The following is a 25,503-nucleotide window of genomic DNA, read 5'->3' on the forward strand; positions in this document are numbered from 1 at the left end:
ACCTGGGTCATTGGAAAGAAAATAATTCAAGATCCATGGGGTCACAGAGAGAGTGGAATTGTAAACAGGGTTATCTTTTAGCATTTAGGGCCTTCACCAAGTAAAAGAGATTTTGGTTCTTGTTTCTGCTCCAAGGACTGTGGATGTATTTCATCCAACCACTTTTTAATATAAAATTCATAGCCACTACTTTTTAAAGCAGACATATTGTAAAAGAAAGATTGAGCCCTGCTCACTTCTATGAAAGCAATGGCACAGGCCTTCAGGAGAAGGTTCTGGTTTACAAGCCCCAAGTAAGGTGTCTGAGGAACAGGATTTAAGAGTAATCTTTGCTCTCAAGGCTTCCCTGTTGGCTAATTTCCTGCTAAGCCTGGTGATTTTAAACAGCTCCCCACTTGGTGTTGGATGTTTTGGGACCTATTCTGAGGTGCCTTCCATACTTTGGAGGGAGCAGGTTACCTAACACACAGGGCTCTGTATTCCACTCTGGGGAACCAGGAACCCACAAGTTAGGTGCTGCAGCACCTTTCTTTAGATGCTCAAGTCCTTTAATGGATCTGGCCCTGTAATACAATTCAATCTACTGGAATCATGCACCCATTTTTAAAAAATGACTTAAATTGGCAGATGTCAGCTGAAAAGAATATGCATCTTACTTTGTGTTTAAGGCCATAATTCACTTCCAGTTCCATAAGCAGCACGCTTTTTCGCACATTTAATGTCTTCTGTAATTCATCAAAAGTAGAATGAATGTCCTCTACGATGCTAGCCTTTTGATTGGTTAACTGATGTATGATTTCAGATATGAACTGAAGTGCAGAATCTATCTCTGGAAGCCTGTGGAAGAAATACATTATAAAAATTGGTGTCTCACAAGGCATTACTTTGGTGTTAAAATCCTATGGTGAAAGAAAGCCATCACCATACAGCTTTTAAAAGACTGTGTTTTTCAGCCTTTTATTCTACCCATTTTGTTATAGTATAATTTTTGTTGAGATTAAACCTTGATAAGGCAAGAATGAGGTTCTAGGTCAAAGGCCTCCTTAAGCAAAGACTTTAGAACTCTCTCCTTATTTCCAAATGAGGTAGGACATTGACTTCCTGTCCTTAACTCATGTTTCTGTTAGGGAATTGGAATTGTGCCACATTTTTATTATTTTTATATATATATATATATTTGAAGCTCGAATACCATTTGTACATGTGGTATCTAAATGCTCACACCTAATATTTTTCTCTCCAGCATTTTGATCTCCTTCCTTAGAAGGGATATAGCCATCAGGGATATACATATGCAAAACCTGGCCACTATCTTACAGATAAAAGGTAGGCCCTTCTCTCTGTAGTATGATTGGGATCTGAATGTGTCACACATTTATGGATTTTAACCTCATATCACCTCAATGAGGTAGGAAATCATTAACCCACTTGTGCTGATGAAGAATTCAGGCCAGAAGTAGATTAAATGACCTGCTCAGAGTAACACAGGAAGTCTGTTAAACTAAAAACGGAACCCAGATGTCCTCAGTCTCAGTGCTTTAACCCATGAGCTTCATATCTACTCACCTTCCTCCTATACAACTAGGACTAGGTGAGGAAGAAATCTATGTTGCTCAAATAAAGCAAAAATGCATTACATAGCTCAGCATGATTGTCACTGTCTAGCTCTCCTCAAGGGGTCCAGGATTGGGGTAATGGGGTCATGTTCAGAACTGGGTAAAGAAGCTTGTACAAGCAGGTGTCTACAAATTCAGTGCATATTGTATCTCCCTTTCCTGAGGACCCAATTCAATCATAAATTGTGAAAGAAAGCAATTTATTAAGAAATGATCATCAAAACCAGCACTACCATGCTGGGAACACTGCAAACTACAATTTGCTAACTATGCAGCAACTAATACTACAATCCTTACCAATGTCTTGTATGGGCACAACAGACTGGATTGATTGTGCTATGTATGGTTTAAACAGGGACTATGTATTCTTATCTCATTACCTGGATTAGCTTTTGAGACCCCTTTTGTTCCTACAGGTTTAATACTCATTTGTTTTTCTCTCCTAGCACTGCCCCCCTCCTCCCTCTCCCTCTCCTCCTCATTTCCCTTGGTCTTTTGTGTACTCATTTTTCTCTCCTCCTTATACGCTGCTTTCTGCACATCCTTTCACAGCAGCTGATGAAGCAAACTTGGGTTCACAAAAGCTTGTGCTGTTTCTCTCTCTCATTTAGTCTATAAAAGTGCATCTCTATCTTGCCTTCTCACCATGCTAGAGACACTAGCATCTTTCCAGGAGGAAAAGTGTGAACAAGCTAAACTGATTTGGAAGGTGGTTTCACTGACAACTTGACCAATCACTTTCCACACAGCAGTATGTTAGGGCACAACCAGTATAATCTGTGTACCTTTTGTTGACAGCATCCAGCTGGACCTGTAGAGAAGCCTTGTGTTGTTCTACCACATCCTTGAGTGGTACAGTGGGATGCTCTGCATGTTCTCCTTCTGTACATTCCCGGCACATGGCTGTTTCACAAGACTGGCAGTAAAATTCCATCACCTGCAACAAGAGTGAGCAATTCTAAATTTAACATTGCAGCTGCAGCCTCACTTCGAGTACCTCTTACGCTCCAAGCCTGATGTTCTGAATATGTTATCCAAACCCTGAGATTGTAGCTTGATGTAAAACGTATAAAGTATAAAGGTTTATGAAAAGGGCTGCTTTAAAATTTAAGATATGTTCCTTACAAGTTAATATATTCATTACTTTTTTTTTTTTTTTTAACATCCAATTGCTTCCAATGAATTTAGTTCACAGAAGCAGGATCAGATCAACAGCTAGGAAACTGAATGCCAGATACAGCACAGACTGCAGTGGTTAGCCTTAACATTACCCTGACATTAGCTTGTAAAAGATGCCAGCATCTCAATTATATTATGAAATGAACTGGCTCTGAAACCAGGTCATTTATCTCTGTACAGACTCATTCCTTGGCCTCCCTCATCAGTCATGTCAAAGAAAAGGTTAGCTTAGTCTGTCTTTCATAATGTGACCATCTGTGTAACACTGGCCTGAATTCACCAAACAAGACTTTCAGCTAATGACCAGGGTCATAGCTGAACCAATAACCTACACGGGAGAAACCCCATATTCCATTACCAATCCTTTAAACCATCAGATCCCCATAAAGGAGATGATTTGAGAGTAGTGATCTACACTTTAAAAAGAGGTTCCAATCGGTTTCACATCCAGAAAAATATTTACACTCTTCTTAGCAGCACAGAGTTTGTCTGTTCCACTGTAGCAGTGGGTTCGACCACAGAAAAAACTGAGCACCTATTACCCACCCAATGCTCACTAATTGCAACACCTAGGAATCACATTTTAAACTGGAGGCAAAGGTGAACTTTACATTTGGGAAGTTCTTACAATGTATCTTCAGAAGCATCTTACCAAACCTCTACTTTCCAGATGGAAGAGACCTCCCCCATCCTATTGAACAGATACTCTAAAGCACTTAGCACTGATCTAACTCTGCTTCCATTAAAGTCAATGGGAAGTAAAGTTACAGACTGGCACTCTCACATGCATACTGGCCTCTGGCTTCTTTTCTATTCCATCCAGGAAGTGCACAGACCAACTGCAGACACTTCCTCAGCCTGACAAATGGTATTTGCACCCAAAAGCTTGCAAAGGATTTTTCCAACTATTTTAGCTGGTCTAGTAAAAAATATCAGAATTACCCAAAGAATCTTGTCATAAATTTGAATATATTCACATTTGCAAAGAGTGCTGATATTAACAAAACAAAATGAAAAACAAATCAAACATCAAAGATTACTTGACAACCTTCACAGTCTTCATTGTATGATCATAGACTTTCTGTTGACTCTGTCACAATGTCAGCTTTCTGTATCTGAAGACATTTAAAAAAGTTCTGTAGTGATTTAAATACCTTTGGTCTTCAGATACAATGATTAAGTATGTTTTGCATTGCTGTATTTTAAAACACCATAATACACTTGCATATTTGCAACAACATGTATTTGAGGCATAAACTTGAAATACTGGACTAATTCAATTCATATTTTCCAGTTTTTCCATTGGTTTCTGCTGGTTTATAGAAGTTTACCCCAGTTAGTTTTCTTCCTCCTCATTGTAACACCTAGGAATCACATAAATAAGTATAGGCAGAGGGGCTGAATTCTAAAGAAAATGTATATGCCTAAATATAAGCTCTCCACTTTGTCTCAGACAAATGTAAAACATTTTAGCGGAATAAGCTTTTACTTTGATATGACTCAATATAGAGATTTTCATGCTAAATGAAAGAAAAAAGTTAACTGTTAATATACGTTAGGCTTAGAGTCAGTCCTCTCTAGATAAGCTGATTTTCTCAGATTCTCTAGCATCTCTTAATATGCTAAGACTTTTAATATTTTGTTCCTTTGTGTTTCTAAATATTGACATAAATCTATTGATTTATTTTGTAACTGAATGGGGTGCCAAGAGAGCATTTTTGTGGAAGCAAAAGTGAACTTTACATTTGGGAAGTTCTTACAATGTATCTTCAGAAACATCTGACCAAATCTCTACTTTCCAGATGGAAGAGACCTCCCCAGTCCTACTGAACAGATATTCTAAAGCATTTAGCACTGATCTAACTCTGCTTCCATTAAAGTCAATTGACATTTTATCATTGGCTATAATGAGATCAGAGTTAAACCAATACTAATCACTTTTGAAAATCCCATCCACTAACTCTGCCATAAACCATCCAACTATATGGCAGCACAATGATCTGCTTTCAGGTCTAAGCCTATGCATACTTTAACTGTCACAATTTGTTATCTGTAGGATCAGAGATGCATGCCCATTAGAAATAGATCACTTATATTAAGACTCCACTTAGCCTAAACTCAGTATTTGGCCCTAGAAAAGTCTCTCAGTGATTATAGAAAGTAAGGAAATTTTTCATCCATTGGTCATATCCACATTTAAATGAAGGCAGGAATATATACTACAGAAAACCAAACTGTAGTAGTAATTTTCACATAATGACTTTAATCCTAAAAAACATTTACTCTATATGCTGCAGAACTGAAACTTTACTGTATCATGGATTGTTTTAAATTGCTTAATGAGTTAAAAACCTCATACACAAGCAAGTGAAAGACCAAAATCCTTTGCATAGGGTTTTAGTTCAAACAAATACACTACAGCAGGAGTGTCAAAATCATTTGGACCACGGGGACTGGTCAGACTCACAAACGAGCCCCACATGCTGGATCTAGCCCACACCTGCAGCGTGTATGCCAACTCCAGCTATAAGTGCAGCATGCTGCATGTGCCCGTCCTGACACATGGTATATGGCACATAGGGCTTGTGGTACATGTGTGGCACCTGGCTATACTGGCCCTGCACACTGGATCCAGCACATGGGGCCAGTATGTGGGCCAGTCTGGACCAGCCCCAGATCCGGTGTGCAGGTCTGATCCAGCACAAGTGCCACATGCAGCATGTACCTCAGAACGGTCCTGCACTGCATGTAGGGTTACCATATTTCCAGATGACAGAAGGGAGGGGAACGAGGGTGAGGAGGAGAGGGGGGAAGGGTATATGATGGGGGAGACAGTGATATACCCGTGCCCTGCCTCTGCCCCTCACTCCCAAGCCCCTGCCCCCCCCAGCACTGCCAGTTCCCTGCACTCCTGACCTGTAGCCCTCTGTCCCCCTTCAGCCCTGCTGGTGCCCCTCACTCCCAACCCACAGCGTTGCTATCCATGCAGTACACATGTGTGCGCACATGTGCCCATGCACACACACAATCTGTGTCTCTTATCTAGGAGTTTGCCAGGGCCTGCACACAGACCATGTGACCACCCACAGCCAATCACCTTGCCTGATGCTCCCAGCCCCAAGCAGCCAGCCTAGGAAATCAGAGGCAAAGCAAAAACTTGGACATCAGCTTGCATTTCAAACACCCACCCAGACACTAGGGCAGGGGACCAAAAAAGAAGACATGTCTGGAAAAACCCAGATGTATGGTAACCCTAACTATGTGCAGCCTATGCAAGCTGGGCTCTACACACTGCATGCAGGGCTAATTCAAGTGCATGCTGCATCATAGCAAGCATCACCACAGGCATGATCTGGCTCACGAGCCATACTTTGACAACCCAGCACTACAGTATCAAAGGCATAATATGGTCTCTTCCTGTATTAAAAATGTTAGTAACCATCCATTTTGTTAGTTTTAGCCCTTCCTAAAAGTGTTAACTCTGACATACAGGATTATTCACCTAGCCTCATGGTGCTGAGCATGGTACAGGACACAAAAGTGAAAATACATAAATAAGCAACAACCTTGGAAGCAAAGGAGTGTTATTTTATCACTCACTTCTTGTAAGCAATAAATGGATGCTTTAGAAGGCTGAACAGCTAGTATGTTTACAAAATATTCTTACATTCCAGACAGTGACCTGCACCTATCAAATTGCCAAATCACTTCTTTTTTGGTCTTTTGGATAAAAGCCATTATAGTATCAATTTAACATGGATATTTTTCTCTATCATAACCTAAAGACATTCTATATGCTGCACTTGCAATAGGGTGAATAAGATGATCTACTACAGGAATGGCCAACTCATTGCACATGCCACATGCCAATAGAGGAGGTAGCAGAAAGCAGGGCAGCAGATTGGTCAGGGAGCAGAAAGCAGAGCAACAGATCTGGCAGAGAAAATAAATCAGAATGGCACTCAGGGAGGGTATGAGGGCTTACCTCATGGCACAGTTGCCAAAAAGGCTGACCCCTACTAATCCAGCAAGTCGTCTTTTTCTAGCCTGATTTATCCTAGGTCAAGATTTTCAAACCTGTATTAAGGCTTACAGTCAGACCTCTTTACTTAATAGGTGCTGCAGATGTTTAGCACATTTGAAAATAAAGCAACTCTTATTTCAGTGCCTAGATATGACATGGGATTCCAATTTAGAGGTTTTATAGTGTATATCACCAATGATCTTAATTTTAAACGTAAATGCTGGGTAACTGTGAGTAAGCACCTATTCATAGTTCAAACACAGGAAATAGCTTGACATTAAAACTCTAAGCTTTACTTACCATAAGGGACACAAAAAACCCAAATATTGTATCAAAGAACGTGTTTGAATGAGAGAAATAAAAGAATACATGCAAGTTAGCAAAATGTGGGCGACTAGATTAAGAATCAAACTGGAAGAGAGATCATAGAATTTATGAGGACTAAAGTAGGTTAAGCTAAAAGCAGGCATTCAGGACAGTGAAAAAATGATGACCTTCTCCACAAATCAGTCTCTATCTGATTTTAGTCAAAGGGATTTTTATGATCTTAATCCAACATCAGTAGAGGGATTAAATTTACTTCAATAAAAAAATAATAATTTCTATCTAAAAATAAAAATCTGACAAGTTATGATAATGCCTCATATGTTTTTTTTTCCACTTGATAACATAAATATGTTGATAGAACTTGGAACATAATATCCAAAATTGTAAGAGAAATATAAAGAACAGTAGGAAGAGAAGAGTCAGTGCAGAACATCTCTCCATTCCTAAAAGCATGCCCAAAATACATCACCAAGTTTACCCAATGCTCTCCTCCCAAAAATCTTATCTTTTTTTCAAGTTTCACATTTACCACTCAACATGTTCTTCTTCTAGTCAAATTCACTTTCAGTGCTCTATAACATGAGATGCCAGGGATTCACTTCAATCAACTAACTGGTCTAAACAGTCAGCATAGCAGTCCTTACTAGTGTTGATAGCTGTTTAGCTGTTAGATTTATCAGTGGGAAAAAAAGAAATGAGATCTCTGTGAAGAAGAAGTAGCTTCTGTTTGTGGCAGTGGAGCACTTGAGACTCCAACTTGCATCTCATTTTATAGACAAAATGAATTACCCCCTCCCAAAGATATACAACAGTTCAGTGCATAAGTCCCCATTAATGAACATTACAGATTACACAAGCTATACCCTGTTATCCCTTACTAACCCCCCTTCTTCTAAGCCAGCTAAGCAAAAGCCTAACAATGAAACAGAATAAAAAAACAGCCATTACATTGGATCCTTTGTAGTCATGGCATGGTAGAGACATGGCTTTTCTGGATGCCCTTTTCATATAGAGAGAAGGAAGCGCCAGGCAGACCCATCCTGGTGTACCTCTCTGTGGCAGCTGATACTATTTGCCACAAAATATTTCTGGAGCATCTTCTAGAAGATGCAAAGGTACAAATCCTCTAACACAGGTCAGATCTTTCCCTTCAGGCTGAACCCAGAGAAGGTTGTTATAGCAACTGCCAAAGACCTCACTCAGAGTCCCACAAGGCTTAATCGACTTCCCTATATTCTTCAACATCTTATAAGGCTGTCTTGGAAGAATGCATGGGCTGAAGTGCTGGCAGCATGCGGATAACCCCACTTCAAATCTCCCTTATGTTCTGTGTAAGCAGCCAACAATCTGTAGTTTACTCAGTGACTAGTTAAAATCCTTGCTTTAATGAAGAGCAGTTGGCTAAAGCTAAAACACAGGCAAGGCAGAGATTATGCCAGTAAGAAGAAAGAAGTATTTTGAAATATGTACTTCCTCTATAATATCCCTAACTCCTAGGGAACATCAAACACTTATGCCGATCAGTCAGTATAGAAAATGTTTGACTTCACCACTATAGCCCTGGCCTGGAATATGCTTGGTTTCTCTGCAGGGATGGCACATGTGCATTCTGGGCAAGAGTAAAAGCTAAGAGAAACCATGGCATGCTCCATGGGGGTGAAATCTCCATAGATTTTGACTGCTAAATAAAGTCTCTGCTAAGAATGTACAAATTGCAATTTTTCAAAGGCATATAATAACTGAACTGGAGAAGGTTTTCATGGGGAAGGTTTTCATGGGGATATCCCTGAAGTGAACTGATAATCTGCAAGCTTTTTATTGACAGCCAGACTTTTTTTTTTTTTTTTTTTTACTGGCACATGATTTTACCGATATATGTTTTACATAATGTAAATGTAACTCATCTGCCAGGCCCCAGTTAGAAGGCTGGGTTCAAATTCAGGGGTTTAATATTAATCACAGTAGAAAAAGCGTTGTTGTTAGTAAAACGTTTGCAGTAAAAAGAATTTTCTTGGGTTGGCAACCCTGCTTTGACTGCAGCAATGATTTTACAGAGTGCTGCCCCCACCCCTACTCACCCCCACACTCCTGACTGTACCCTGCACCATGCTAGCCCCCCAGCCCATCCCCCAGTGGTTCTGCTCCTCCCATCCCAGCACAGAACCCCAAAGAAGCCTACCTACAACCCAGTAGTATTACAGACAGCCTGGGACACAGCAGCAGCACATGGATGAGAGAATGCTGTCTGCGGGGTGCTATTCTCCTTCTCAGACACCAGGTGGCACTGCTATGCTCTGTCTATCAGAGCTTCAAATCAAGCTGTGGCTGCTTAGTGTTTCTACTGATAGCTAAAGTTTTTTACTAACTTTGCTGACAATCATTTTTAGCCTGATTTTTTTTTACTGGCAGTAAATTTGATGACAGTTAGCAACCCTGTGCTTTATCCAAAGCATGAGGATGCTAGAGTTGATCAAAGAAAAGGCTTCCAGAAAATCTTGATATGGGTAAAACACTGCGTTTCCCTTTTTTCTCCTAGAAACAGCTAAACCACTTTAGCTGAAATAAATAACCAACAGCAGTTGCTTCCACCTAAATAGAAATTTTCAACCCAAATAGGCAAAGTCTTTCACAGTAATAAGCAATTTACAATGGGTAATGCCAGGCAATCTTAATAAGAGAAGGTGTCACCAGCTTTATCTTACATAATAGTTACTCACCACTCCCAAAACTAAAGCACAACTACTTATCTTGTTAGCTTTCCCTCAGTAAATTCTTCAAGCACAGATATAGTTTCTTACTTTCAAACAAAAAAGAAATGAAAAATATTATCCTATCAACTTCTTCTATTGATTAGGCAGGGTGTAAAACAAAAGTTCTCACTAGTGTTTTCATTTTTCAACCTAATGACAAAAAAATTTCATTGTACAGAGTTAGTTACCCTTCAAAAATATCAACTTCAATAAAACTAAAACTTCTAAAAACCAAACCACCATATACCTGCTCTTACTTCTCCCAGGGTTTCAATTTTACTTTGCCCACTACCTGAGATCCTAACCCCTTCTCTACCATTTCATTTATCTCCTGCACCTTACTACTGCTCTAAACCCTTCTCCCCTAATCCTCCTACTCCTGTGCCCCTTAATCCCTCCCAGAAGGTATTGATATGTTGAACTGCTTTTCTCTTAAAAAACAGTTTGAATACATTCTGAGTGGTGTGCTATACTCAGGTTATGTTCCCTCCCCTCCACCCCCAAAAAATCTCTTTGACAGAGGATTGTAGCCATGGGTCTTCCTTATCTTTCCACCCTCTCCATATTTCCACTAAGGGTCAAATTTGAACAGACACCACCTGAATTTAAATCAGATTCCATGGTTATTGCACACCCCCTTCCCATCTAGGCCAAATGAACACTGGCATAGTAGGAAGCCTTTCAGTCACTAATTCTGGCCTGCATAGTATAATTTCTCTGGTTTGCATCTGTCCAGAGAACCAAACTCCTATTTGAAATATCATTTTTAATTTTGCTTCTCAGAAGGGGTAGTGGGTGCTAAACACCAGCTAAGTTAAATGTCAGATAACTGGCACTATTTGGGGTATAATAGGCATGGCTTGATCATGAATTGAGTGAAAAATCCAGAATCTGCCAATTATAAGTGTCACGGCGGGGTCCTACAGGAGGGCCATGATCTCCTTAAGGCCCCCTTTCTGTGCCTAGTCAGCCCAAGGGCACCCTCAGATTCTTGCCCGCCATGTCTTTGATCTTAAGTTAAAGTAGGGAGGCTGCCTCACGTCTCTTTAGGCATGGTCAGTTGGGACCTCTGTCCCCGTGTTCTCCTGGACCCACCGGGGTCTGCCTGTACGATGGGTTCTTCCCAGGCACCCTAGCCTTATGGGCTACGCGTGGCTACTACCAACCCCTAATACCACGCCCCAAGCCTCGCAGATGTACTGGACGTTGGTCTGTCAAAACCAACTTGCCCGCTCTCCTGGGCCTTCTCTATTGTACTGCCCCCTCCTGAGCTCTCCGAGCCCACTTGGGGGCTTCCCTGTGATGTCGCCCCTCTCTGAGGCCTTCCCTACAACGTTGCCCCCTTTCCTGGGGGCCTTCCCTACAATGTCGCCCCCCTTCTCTAGGGACTTCTCCAAAATAACCTAGCCCGCTCCGGGACTTGCTCCCGAGTCTCCGGTCCTCTAGGCCCACTGCACTGCTACCCTCTCTCATGCGAGCTTACCGCACTGCTATCCCTTTTTGCCGGGGACCACCGCAGCACCTTGCCCTGCTCCTGGGGTACCGTACTGCTACCCCTTTCGTTGGGGCCCACCGCAGCACCTTACCCCTGTCTGAGGTCTACGGCTGTGCTAGCCTTCAACCGGGCTCGCCACGCCCGTCTCAGGCTTCTCAATAAGGCGCTCCCCCTCTTCGGGGCTCGCCGTGCCCGTGCTGGGGCTTCTCAATAGTCCCCCCTTTCTCTGGGACTCTACACGCCCGCACCGGGCTCCCCAATAATAATGCCGTCCCCTCTCTGGGACTCGTTGTGCCCAACTTGGGCTTCTCTAAGTTGCCCCCTTCCGGGGGCTCGTTGCACCCACTTTGGGCTTCTCGAAGTCGCCCCCTTTTTGGGGCTCTCTGCACCCACACTGGGGTCTCTCAATAACACCCTGTCTCTAGGGCTCTTCAACGCCTGCACTGGGCTTCCTAGTAGTGCCCCCTCCTGGGGCTCGCCGTGCCCGCTCTGGGCTTCTTAAAAGGTTGCCCCCTTCCTGGGACTTGGGGGGCTCGTTGCACCCACTTTGGGCTTCTCGAAGTCGCCCCCTTTTTGGGGCTCTCTGCACCCACACTGGGGTCTCTCAATAACACCCTGTCTCTAGGGCTCTTCAACGCCTGCACTGGGCTTCCTAGTAGTGCCCCCTCCTGGGGCTCGCCGTGCCCGCTCTGGGCTTCTTAAAAGGTTGCCCCCTTCCTGGGACTTGCCACGCCCCCACGTGGGCTTCTCAAATGCCCCCTCTGGGGCTGGGGTCTATACACCCCGTATGTTGCACCCTCCTGGGCACCGGGGTCCTCCCACTCTGCTGTGGGTTCCCCCTCTGGAATACAGCGCCCTCACTGGTGCTAGGGCCCCACCCCCTGTGGGTCCCTATGAGGCCTCCTCCAACCCCTATAGCCTCACCCAAGCCACCGGTTTAATAAACAGCGCCAAAGCAAAACACAAGCCCCTAGGCTGTAACACAAATTGAAGCCGCCTGGCTATAACTTAACACCACGGCTCAAGCCTCCCGAGCTGCCATAAGCTGTACTTGAGAGTCTCGCTGCTTCTCACATCCCTACTCAGGAGCTTCTGCCCCTCCGGCTGCTAGCAGGAAAAACTGCCAGCCTGGCTTCAGCGCTGGGCTTTATAAAGGCCCTGCCCTGCCTCCTACAGGCAGCTGACTCATTAGTTGCCCCGGCAACCCACAGCTGTACTCCCTAATCACCGCTGGGGCTCCTTATGCACTGCCAGAGCTTTTCCTCTCACTGTCTTCCCCTCTCTAGGAGCAGGGCAGCGAGGTGTGTCGTGACAATAAGAAATAGCTGTTTTTGGTGTGCTGCAATTTAGCAGTCCTTTGGTCAAATTCCTCCAGACTTGAAAGCCAAAACAACCTGCACCACACTAAATTTTAAAGAAATCCAAGTAATCGAATGTGCAGTAAAGAGGTCTTCAAAGAGTTGTCTTTTAAACAAATAGCTCTGGTATAGTCAGGTTTGAGAACACCTTTCTCACACCTTTGCTGCAATACTCAGACTGTCACTCAGTTGGGGCAATTCACCTGTCTATACCACCTTGGTTTAGATGCAGTGAATGCTGCAGTAAGGTACACTGTGCCCACTCTGCATGAACCAGCTCTAGACCTGGACACAAGCATGGGTGAACCAGGCGGGGCCTGGACAGAAAGGGGGCCCGAAAATGGAAAAAAAAAAAAAAATTACAATTGCAAAAAGGGGAATAGGGCAGATATATGTATACCTAATCCTGCTTTTTGATTTCTACAACTTCGGTTTATATGTATAAATGGTAATTTTTTCCCGTTGTCTGATTATTATTATCATTATCTCTGGCGAAGGGGGGGCCCCAACACTAAAAATTCACCTGGGTCTGACAGGAGTCTAGGTATGGCACTGACCAGCTCTCAAAACAAAAGTAACTTAGCCACTGCAGTGCTACATTACACCCTCTCTCTCTGGGAAAAACCTATTGGCACATGCTCAGCACTGCACAAAAGCAGCTACAGTACTTCTGTACTGTGTGCAGAGCACATGTGGCATGCTTAACTGTGCCAGAGACCTCCACAGAAGTGAAGTGAGGTGGACATGCCTTAAAAGTGCAAAACAAAACTACAAATGAATACTTTGGTCAATCAATAACTAGTATCACTGAAGCATACAATAGGTCTGTTCAAACCAATCTAAATCTAGCAGATCAGTAATGACAGGGTGAAAAATTGTTGCTCTATACTACCAGCATCAGATAAAGCACTTATTTCTATTATGACAATATCTAAACTGAGTCACGAATAAAACGGCCTGCAAAAAGTGACCTTGAAATTCTGGCACAAATTTCTTGGCTTATAACAAACAAAGCATTCACTTTACAGCACAGCAAGGATACGTTTTGCCAACTGGGCTGCTTTATATGCATGCATGATCAGGGCTAAGAGAGAAGAGTTGCAATGTTCATGTTCCAAATCATAGATAATTTCCAAATATTTAAGTGACTGAGTGCATGAGAGAACTGCAGCTATTTTGGAATAATTTAGGCATACTGTATCTTGACTCCATTATTGGGACACTTACTAATTAATACTGTGTATTTATGTTCTTTAATTGGGGACTGTACACAATTAAAAAACGCATGAAAAAACAGAATGGTTTAGGATAAGCCTTTTATTTCTTTTGCAGATACCCGAAGTTGACACATGGGAATTTAGAACCCAGGGCCCAGTTTAAGAGTGTCAGAATTAAAAATCTGCTTCTGGATAGGTAAGGGCACAAGAACTGCCTCCTGAATGGGTGAACTCAGCAAAACCAGGAAGTACAGCTAGAATGGTAACTATGTTGCAGTGTGCTCTGGAAAACAAGCAGTTAACCAACCATATTAGAGAGACAATAGCAACTGAGCTGAACAGTAATAAGACAGATTACCTTGAATACTGTAAAATGTTCTAACCTAATCTACTTTATATCTATAATATAGATAAGAATATTGATAATATATATTATTATAGGTTATAATATATATACCTCTAGCAGCTTCTTAAAAGATTAGGTTATATATATATATATATTAGAGGGAAAGAAATTCTGGGGCTTAGACTGTAGTTAAATATATTCAGACTGTAGTTAAAACACTGCCATTAAATGTCAATATGATTAGCTTGTTATGCATTACAGTAGCTCACTGAACTTACGTTGCCATCATGGTTGGGGCAGGAGAGTGGTTTTCCTGCAGCAACAGCTGTGACAGTCTCCAAGATGGAGGACTCCTCAATGCTGTTTTCTGGTGTTCGCTGCAGGACATCCATCAGGTTAGTGATAAAGAAGTTGTTCTGGAGTGCTGAAACCCCTTTCTCTGGCAGAATGGAGGTCTGGCGGCACACTGGGCAAGAAAGCGTTAAACTGTGGGCTGGAATGTAATTCTGTAAGCACCTATTATGAGGAAAGATTGAGAGAGAAAAAACAAGTATCATTGAAATAGAAAGGTTTTTGTATTTTTTTAAAAGAATTGTTCTAACTTGTAACACCTGTAATCATGCCTAGTAAGGGAGAAATTAATCGTTTTCCAAGTGAAAAATGAGGATCATGAAGCTCAGGAAGGAATGTTTTTCTTAAACCTTCTCTCCTCCACCTCTACACACCAATATTTATGCAACTTGCTGACATTATTATGAAGGTTTTATACCATCTGAGAACAAAGGGGACTACAAACGATGGTGTGGTAAGGTGGGAACACCTCAACCAGCCACAATACTGGTCCCCCACCTACCTCTGGGCATGCCACCCTTTTCTCTCTTCTGCCATGCCTTGTTGTTAAATAATTATGGTCTTAATTAGGTGGGAGGCTGCCCTTTGAATGCCCTGTTCTCCTGGGCCTATATATGCAGCTCCAGCTACCCCTGTACTGCATCCCAAGCCTCTCAGATTACATGCTGTTCAATCACTGGCTCTTGGCCAAGCCCAACTAGACACACAGTTATGTCTCTCTCACATTGCCATGTTGTAGGTCACATTCATACTGTCCCTCTCTCCCCGGGACCTCTTACACTCCTTAACTCTCCACTCTTTGGTCAGCCCCAATGCAGTCTCTTAGGCATCTCCCGCTACCCCACTGTGCACTGATTGAGTGATTGCTCAACTGTGGGGCCTGCTTTAGCCCTGGCCCCACAGCAGAACATAATGCCCCTTCCTCAGGCCCGTACTCATGCCCCTCACCTTCAGGGTCTCTCCTTGGCCTTTGGCCCATCTTTGGCCTCAGGTGCCTGAAGGCTTACCTGGACCTTGCAGACCCTGTTCTCAGGCCTTCACCTCACTCTCCAGGGTCATACACCCCACTGGGGCTCAGGTGCCTCTCTGGGTGTGCCTGGCCCCACCACCCATTCTCTAGGCCTTACACCCCAATGAGCTCGGGTGCATCCTGGGTATGCCTGGCCCACAACTCTCACTCTCCAGGGTCTTGCACCCCACATGGGCTCAGGTGGCCACACCTGGGCATGCCTGGCCGTCTACTGCCTCCAGTGGTAAATAACCTGCCCAAAGGTGGGGACTGGGCCTAAGGCACCCCTTTCACCAAGGGGGTAACTGGCCTGGCATTTCCTGGGGGCTCCCATGTCACTAGGAGCCCCACCAGGCCACCCACTCCCGGCAGGGTGCAGTTTCAAGTTATGACCAGGACCAAGAGGCCTCCTCCTTCCCCATAGCCTCTCCCTCACCTCCAAGTTGTTGCAGGAGCAGCAGCTCCACCAGGAGATGTTCGTGCTGCCTCCAGCCCTGGTGGCTTGGATCTTAAAACGACCACTCATCAGAGCCGGGGCCACACCTGCCAGCTGCTTATCCCAGCTCTTAAAGTGGCAGACACCATAGGTGTTCTACCATAGATGGACCAATGAGTTGATATGCAATGACAAATAAGTTCCTATGCCAAAATGTGTGTCTCCCTTTTTTATTTGGCTACAGATTTCCTTTTCCTTATAAATTCCATTTTTAATTTACATTTTTTGTTTCAATACTTTACGACCAAGTGAAATCAATTGGATGCTTCCCTGCTGATTTCAATGAGGTCAGCATTTGGCTTTTGATTATATGCAAATACAAATCTCAATGGAACTCAAAAATTTCTCAATTTGTATCCATGTGCATCATTATACTTGCTCCTAGACAAAAAATAAACTATTTTGTAATTTAATTTTTACAGTATCTTATTTTTTAATAAGTATAAAAAAGAAAACCCTAATAAACATGGTCTTGCACAAACAGAAAATACAGGTTTACAGCTAAACTTGTGAGGTGGGATATTAGTCCCTGTGTTAGTCCAGAGGTCTCTGTTGTCATTACAATCAATTAATCTGGATGTGCAGAACTTCCTCTAACAATTTCAAATGATCAGAAACTCAAAGGCCCTTCTTCAAGTGGAAGAAGGCACTTCTTCACGAGACTAAATGAGCTACAGATCAAGTTCCATGTTGCCTCTCAGGAGGTACAGTCAGGAAAGCATACTTTAATCTGGAGTGAGAAAACATGGCTGTGGCTATCCATCCTCCCCTTTCTCGTCTTACAGTTCTGCTCTGACCATTCTTCATCCTTCCTCAACGCATCTCTTTGCTGTCTCTACATTAAAGAAAGCTGCATTCATCAGCCCTATATTTGAGGAATTCCCCAAAGGATAGATATAACATCTGTAGATAACCAGATTAGCAGAAAAGGGCTTCACTGACAGCCAGAATTGACTTTAGGAGTTTCAAGAGAATTTAGAATCAAGATACATATGACATTATGGGCAAAATCTTGACTCCATTGAAATCAGTGTGAGTTTTGCCACTGACTTAAATGAAACCAGGATTCTATGGTGTGTGCCTTCTACAAGGGACCTACATTATTCCATTCAGCTCACTATGGAAAACCAATACCATATCTGAGAGAAACAATTTTTTAACGAGGCAAATCTAATTGGAGAAAGCTGGTTAGGAAATAACATTTTTTAAAACGTCCTAAATTATACACTACCATAAAGCATTGTTCAACTTAAATTCATTTTATATATGGAACCATGGATAAGAAAGTCCAACACAAACCAGATCTTGTAGTCAAATTAAGGTCTCTAGCCTGGATTTTTGTTAAACTGATTTCTCCATAACTTCCATTTGTTTTTTCTGCTACTTGGTGGAAAATACAGCTTCAATATTACTACTTATAGCTACCTGCTCAGTATATTCAACAGAGCATAACAGAAATCAGATTTTTTTTTCAGATTTCCTTTGAGAGAAATTTTTCTACACCAGTCACCCAGACGGCAAAATAATGAGAATAGTTCATCACCAGTTATTAATATTTTATATAAGATGTCTAATACTTGGACATTAAAAATGGGATAATTATTTCTCTGCTTAGTAAATCAACAAAGAAAGTTTTTATTGCTTCTAATAATGGGCTAATCAATAAAAAATTGAGGCTATTAATCTATCATCCTCATCTGATTGCTCATCATTCTTATGGTGCTGCTGGTGCAACTCCATTTGTTGACTTCCCTTGTTTTACTTCTTATTTATACAGATAGCATAGGAATGAGACTTGAGGCTCTTTAAAATCTAAGGCAAACTAGGAGATATAGAGTTTTCAGCAGTATTATATGCAATGTGCATTCCTATGTCAAGACCTTTACATTTAGAAATAATGTTTAGAATAAGAAGCACAATGGATTTTTAAATGTTGTGGGCTTGTTTCTCTTCTCATGCCAATACATAAGGACCAACTTTTATTTTTGTCAGGGGGGACTTAAGATGATGCAGCCCTCTCCCCCCAGCAGCACGGCCAGAGCAGAGTTGAGCAGAGCCCATGGGAGGGTGGGGGGCAAATGCGGTCACTGTGCTCTCTTTCCAAAGGGGACCATGGCCCTTGGACCCTCATGTACTTGGCTCCTATGATACCAGGAGTAACTTCATTTAAGTCACTGGAGTTGGAGTGATATTGTAGCCAGGATAGTCCAGGAAAAATGCAAGGGTCAAGATTTTTTGTGGATAACTTTTATTGGATCTTTTATAGGATATAGTTGGGAGGGACAAAAATGAGTTTTTAGTAATCTGTTTCGGCAGGAAAGTGGCTAGAGGTCCTTCTGTCCTGGTCGTGAAAGAATTAGTTCAGGCAAAAGCACATCTATATCCCTCAAAATATACAGGTTGTCCAATAAAAGGTATCATCCACAAAAATCCTTGACTCCTGCATTAAGGTCAATGAAGTTCCATCACTGTGAAGTCAGAGCACATAGAATCAAATCCACAGTATGCAGAATTTCTGCAAGAAAATGTTTACCTTTATCTAGAAATCTTAATGTGCAAATATTTCAGCCTTTTAATGGGGCAAAGTAAACCACAAATTTTTAATTGATGTGGACAAGTAATTTACAGACCTCTATAACTGAGCATGGTTATGGCTCTTTTTTAACAAAGCACTTAGAAAGGCAGTGAGGGAAGGAAAATTTGAATCTGTTTATAAAAAACAGTAATAATTGTGCAGATATTCTGTAGCTGTCTTCTATTTACAGTCCAATATGAAAAATAGCAAGCCATCGCCACATTTTAATCTTTTAACTTAACTCACATCTAATTTTTACAGCTAGAGAGAACTGTCTCCATCCTGAAATGGAGAGAAGGGTCATTATTGGTTAGAAAGTAGCTAAAGATTTCCAAGAGCTAAAGTCTATGATAGCTGAGTGGGGAAAAATTAGAGTTACAAATGGGAAAAAAAATTCTTACCTCTCACAGAAAGTGTGCAGACAGGGAAGTACTTTAGGGTTCTTGTAACGGTCCAGGCATATGCTGCAGATCAGAAACTGTTTGTCAATCTGACGGACCACAGGACTTGGGATGTTGGAGCCTTCACTGGCCATCCTAGACCACTGACATATGGGTCCCGTTTTCTTCTACCCAGCACGGTGCTGAAACAAAGAAAAAAAAAAACAACCTAAATCAACATCCAGCTCCAAATACTCTTCATCTTGATCTGGGAGCTAATATTTTCATTTAAATCAAAACAGGCCAGAATGAAGCTTTAAAATGTTCTATTATGACACAGAGCTGGGAAATGGTTAGACATTTCTATTACACAATAAATAATAAGAATCTAGGTCAAAACTAGGGGGTGCAATGATAGAGATTTTTGGGGCCAATACCATTTCTTAAGGAGGCGTATCGGCTGATACCGATCTGATTTCCAATACACAGCCCAGCAGCTTGAAGAGCAGTGTCCGGCTGGTAAGTCTGTTGTGGTGGAAGGGGCAGGGGAAGGGAAGGAGCATGGTGGGGTGGGGGCAGATCAAGGCCCCTGAGGTGAGGGAGGGAGTAGGGCTGTGGCAGGGGCTGGGACTAAGGCAGGTGCTACCCAGCCGGGGCAGGGTCTGGGATGGAGCCGCGGTTCATCTGGGGGGTGCAGCGAAGTGGGGGCAGCTCCCACTGCTGCGCACACCCCAGGAGGGCATTGGGGGGGGTGTGCCCCTGGATCTGTGCTGGGCAAGAGTGGGCTGCCACTGTGGGCTGGGGCCAGGGCTGCGTTGTGCTCTTGCCAGTGGACTATGCTGGGGTGTGCGCAGCAGCAGAAGCTGCCTCCCCTTCCCAGTGCCCCCTGGATGAGCCATGGCTCCATCCCATGCCTCACCCTGCCCCAGCTGGGCAGCACCTGCCCCAGCCCCAGCCCCACTCCCTCCCTCTCCATGAGGGCCTCGATCTGCCCCCCCCCCATGCCCCTTCCAACCACAACAGACTTACCAACTGGACGCAGCTCTCCACACCGCTGGGCTGTGCTACACGCTGCGCTGCCTACATACTGCACTGTAGCTGCACACATGCACAGGGCATTTATTGGCCAAATTATTAGCCACATCAGGCATAAAATGCTGATTTCTGATACAGTCAATTGTCTTTATACTGGTGCTGATCTGATATCAGACCGATATATCGGTGCACCTCTAGTCAAAACAGGTACTCTAGAGAAACATGTTGTAGCTGCATTTTGAGAAGTACAAGGTTGATTCTGATCCAATATCATTTTAAAGACAGGGCTTTGATGGAAAGGATTTCAGACTGGTTTGTGCCCAACCATTTTCAAGAACCTAAAGCATTGAAAGGGCTTATGCTTGAAGTGCTTGACCTGCGACTGCCTCTTCCTTACACCCGAAGAAGAGAACTTGATGTCCAAAAACTTGTCTGACAGCTCTCCTGACTACATAGTTGGTCCAATAAAAAAATATTACAAAAAAGTTTTGCATCTCACACATTTCCTGGACCATCACTGCTTCAACAACTTTCCATCCTGAACTGCCTTACTCAGCCAAATTGTTCTTGCCGAAAATTAGTTTAAAAATAGTTCATATAACATACTTTCTTGTCAGTGCACATAGGGTAAGTACAGACAGTCAAAAAGCCCGAGATGGAATCGATATAAATTCAATCTTCACAGGTTAATCTAAGGTGCGTAGACTGAACCGATAAGCAAGTGAACAGACATTCATTTTTTATTCTGGAAATGCAGCCACATGCCTTCTGCGTACCTGGAAGGGGCAGGGAAGGGATGTGAGCAGTGGGGCGCAGACTGAGGCCCCTGCAGTGAGGGAGGGAGTAGGGCTGGGACAAGGGCAGGGGCTGGGGCTGGGGCTGAGGCTGGTGCTGCCCAGTTGGGGTGGGGTGGGGTATGGGATGGAGCCATGGCTCGTCTGGAATGCTTGAGCTTGGTCGGCTGGAGCAAACAGCTTGAGCCAAGGCTAGCCTGCCTACCCACCCTGTGAGGCATCTTTGCAGGGTAGGTGCAAAGCATCCTGGGATGCTGGGGGGCTATGAGTTAATTTTGATCTAGAGGGAATTTAGGAAAGAAATTCAATAAACTGATGTTACCTAAATCAGTTTAGTCTGATACTGCATCTATCAAAGTTCATTTTAAACCTGTTTCACCCATTTTGAAAATGGTTTACGTACACAATTTCTGCTGTTACAGGTTTGAATCAATTTCTTATGGCTTATGACAGCTTATGTGTATTTCTGTCCCTAGCCATAATGACTAAGGTGTGACACATTTAGTCTCCATAAGGGAAAGAAGTTCTGTCTTCATAGGACGTGTCTACACGTGCTGATATAAGGCACATTAGCCTGATTTAAGGCACATTAAGGGTGCACATCTACACATGCACGCCCTTAATGTACCTTAGAAATGGCAATTTTAAGCTATTTGCAAAAGCAGGTATAAAATTTAGGTGCAAATAGCTAAAGCACATTAATGCACATGTAGACACATTAAGGTGCATTAACAACGTGCATGGACTGACTTGGGGCTAACTTAAGTCCCACGTCAGTCCATGTACACAGCATTAATGTGCTTTAATGCATGCATGTGTAGATGCAAGCCTAAATTGCCTCCATGCACATTAATCTAATGCACATTAAATTTAGGCATGCCTAAATGCATGTGTAGACACACCCAGAATGTGGGTTTGGGAAGCAGGGAAGAAGGTGCTTAGGTATTACCCTAATAGATGCAAATTAAGAATGCAGTCAGTTGGCTTGGACAGAAGTCTTAAAAGCAGACAAAGAAGCGTGCCAGCAGGAAGCATGAGCAAATGCAGTTAGCAGACAGGGAAGCAGAAGGATCAAGAAACATTAAAAAAAAAAAACCCCAAAACTATGGCTGTACACAGACAGGAGCAGCACAGTCATTTACACATGTTCCCCTTCCAATCTGCATTGATGCTCCTTTGTCAGTAGATGACAGCAAGACCACACATTCCTGTCGCTGGAGGAACTACAATAGCCATACAGATGTACAACAGGACATTCTGGAAAGAAGTGTTACTACATTTTATCCAGCATACTAAAGTGAGACTCAAAGAAGTGGAACATAGGGCATGTATGTCTGTATGATCCTAGGACAAAAGGCCTTCTCCTGCAATAAATGCAACACCTGTTCATAGCCTTAAAGAAAATGAATGTCCCCAGAGTCAAGGAGTGAGCCCATCCCATACCTCTATGACTGAAGTCTGCTGATACTTCCTTTGGCAAAAAGAACATAATGGAGCAGAGGGTGAGGAATACAATCTGACAGCACAACAACAAAATTTGTTATTCTTCATAAACTAAGAAATCAGAAGTACACTTGGAATTGCTGCTCACCTAAACCAATGGCCCCCAAGGCAGTATTAGGGGAAAAGAAGCTTGGACTCCAAAAAATGGAATAGTATTAAACACACAGACAATGTACAGAAGGCTGGTGAATATTAAGGACAGAAAATGGGGACAGGAAAAGGGCAAAGTAATGCCAGACAAAAGGAATTGAAAGCTTGTTAAAATGTACTGGGAAATGCTAATAAGACAAGCAACTACTGCAGATACAAATATACTGTTGTGGAAAAATCAGAAGCAGCAATCTAATTTTCCTTATAACCAATAATTACTATGCTGTTCTTCCACTGAAAAGAAAGAATACCATGATGTTTTGGGGGTATTTTCTTCATTTGAACAAAATATTAGTTCTTAGTCACTGATTTAAGGAAGTACGGGCTGGATTGTAAGGTGGTTAGAAAACTGACTGGAACATTGTCTTTCTGGACTTCAGCAAGGCCTTTGACACTGTCTCCCACCCCATTCTCATAAAAAAACTAGGTGACTGTGGCATTGATGTCTACACAGTCAGATGGACTGCAAATTGGCTGAGGGGTCGTACTCAGAGGGTAGTGGTGGACGGGTCATTTTTGATCTGGAGTGAAGAGGGCAGTGGAGTCCCCCAGGGCTCGGTTCTTGGGCCCGCACTGTTCAATTCCTTTAGTAGTGACTTGGACGACAGGGAAAAAAGCAGCCTGTTTAAATTTGCTGATGATACCAAGATTTGGGGTGAGGTGGGCACACTAGTAGGGAAGGACAGATTACAGCAGGACCTGGACAGGTTTCAGGGGTAGACTAATGAAAATAGGATGGGTTTCAATACTGACAAGTGCAGGGTGCTGCACTTGGGCAGTAGGAACCAGCAGCACACTTATAAGCTGGGAAACTCCCTTCTTGAGAGCACGGAGGCAGAAAGAGATCTTGGAGTCATTATTAACTCCGAGATGAACATGGGCCGACAATGCGAGGTCACGGTCAGTAGGGCTAACCGGACCTTGTCATGCATCCACAGATGCATCTCAAGCAGGGCCAAGGAGGGGATCCTCCCCCTCTATGCGACACTGGTCAGGCCACAGCTTGAGTACTGTGTTCAGTTCTGGGAGCTGCACTTCAGAAGGGATGTGGACAGCATTGAGAGGGTCCAGAGGAGGGCCACCCACATGATCCGGGGACAGCAGGGCAGACCCTATGAGGAGAGGCTACAGAACCTTAACCTGTTCAGCTTTCACAAGAGAAGGCTGAGGGGGGACCTGGTGGCTGTCTATAAACTCACCAGGGGGACCAGCAGGGTTTGGGAGAAACCCTGTTCCCCCTAGTGCCCCCCGGGGTAACAAGGAATAACAGCCACAAATTGTTACAGAGTAGGTTTAGACTAGATATCTGGAGTCACTACTTCACAGTCAGGGCGGCTAGGATCTGGAACCAACTTCCAAGGGAAGTGGTGATGGCTCCTACCCTGGAGGTCTTTAAGAGGAGGCTTGATGTCTACGTGGCTAGGGTCATCTGAGCCCAGTTTTATCTCCTGCCCAGGGTAGGGGGTCGGACTTGATGATCTACCAGGTCCCTTCTGACCCTACTTCTATGAATCTATGAATTGTGCTCAGAGAGTAGTAATCAATGGCTCGATGTCTAGTTGGCAGATGGTATCAAGTAGAGTCCCCCAGGGGTCAGTACTGGGGCCAGTTTTGCTCCATATCTTCATCAACGACCTGGAAGATGGCATAGAGTACATCCTCAGCAAATCTGCAGATGATACCAAGCTGGGGGACGTAGTAGATACACTAGTGGGTAGGGCTAGGATTCAGAGTGACCTAGATAAATTGGAGGATTGGGCCAAAAGGAATCTCATGAGGTTCAACAAGGACATGTGCAAAGTCCTGCACTTCGGACAGAACAATCCCATGTACTGGTACAGGCTGGGGGCTGACTGGCTGGGCAGCAGCTCTGTAGAAAAGGACCTGGGGGTTACAGTGAACAATAAGCTGAATATGAGTCAGCAGTGTGCCTTTGTTGCCAAGGGGCTCATGTTGCCAAGGGGCCTTTGTTGCCAAGGGGGGCACACCACAATTTTTGCCCTTTCATGCACTGCAACTGCATGTCTGTTTGCCTGAGCAGGATTTCCTGATGCTTTAAAAGTCTTTCAGGCACATTAAACTCAAACTCCTCAGACATAGCTTAGTTTGGCTTGCCAGGTATTAAAGCTTTGCATCCATGGATTCATTGTGTGCAAACACAAAGGCACTCAAAGGTGTGTAATGAGCCTCTTTGCCCACCAGATAGCGCTGCAGCTTTTTTGTAGTTCACCTCTTTGAATTGCTTTTGCTTTCAAATTGCTTTCTTGCGAGTTCTTTGCTTTTCTTGTGAGTTTTTTTTCTTGTGTGTTTGTCTTCCACAGCTGCATGGCAGGGCATGGGAAGAGGGTGTGGAGGGGGCCTGGGCTTGGGGGCAACGCTATACCATTCTGCTCTCCTGAGGCACTGGCCAGAGACCGGGCTTCATTCATTCAAAAACCTAGTGTGTGCAAACACATATACGACGCTCCAAAATAAACTAGTTTAAATTTTATAAACCTATTTAATTTAAATAGGATTAAAATCCATGGTGCGTACAGACACCCAAGAAGGCTAAGAGCATACTGGGCTGCACTGGTAGGTGTGGTGCCAGTAGGTCAAGGAAAGTAATTATTTCCCCTCTATTCAGCACTGGTGAGGCCACATCTGGAGTACTGTGTTCAGTTTTGGGTCCCCCACTGCAGAAAGGAGGTGGGCAAATTGGCGAGAGTCCAGCGGAGGGCAACAAAAATGGTAAGGGGCACATGACTTATAAGGAAAGACTGAGGGAACTAGGCTTATTTAGTCAAGAGAAGAGGAGACAGAGCAGACTTAACAGCAGTCTTCACCTACCTGAAAGGGTTCAAAAGAAGATGGAGCTAGACTGTTCTTAATTGTGGCAGATTACAAAACAAGGAGCAA

General features: G+C 43.4%; 1 protein-coding gene across 3 annotated transcripts in view; it reads right to left on the reverse strand.

Annotated features, from left to right (window-relative positions):
- The window catches only part of TRIM2 (tripartite motif containing 2), a 118,195-nt gene that overhangs the window by 41,611 nt on the left and 51,081 nt on the right, over positions 1 to 25,503 (reverse strand). For all 3 annotated transcript variants that reach the window (XM_006019145.3, XM_006019146.3, XM_006019144.3), the window contains exons 2-5: positions 19,145 to 19,326; positions 14,591 to 14,828; positions 2,402 to 2,553; positions 657 to 837 (exon numbers count right to left, since the gene is read on the reverse strand). In XM_006019145.3, coding sequence (XP_006019207.1) covers positions 657 to 837; positions 2,402 to 2,553; positions 14,591 to 14,828; positions 19,145 to 19,278 — 705 coding nt within the window. In that variant the 5' untranslated portion in view covers positions 19,279 to 19,326. The remainder of the gene's footprint in view (positions 1 to 656; positions 838 to 2,401; positions 2,554 to 14,590; positions 14,829 to 19,144; positions 19,327 to 25,503) is intronic.

The sequence above is a fragment of the Alligator sinensis genome, unplaced genomic scaffold (genome assembly GCF_000455745.1).
Source record: "Alligator sinensis unplaced genomic scaffold, ASM45574v1 scaffold169_1, whole genome shotgun sequence".
NCBI lineage: Eukaryota > Metazoa > Chordata > Crocodylia > Alligatoridae > Alligator > Alligator sinensis.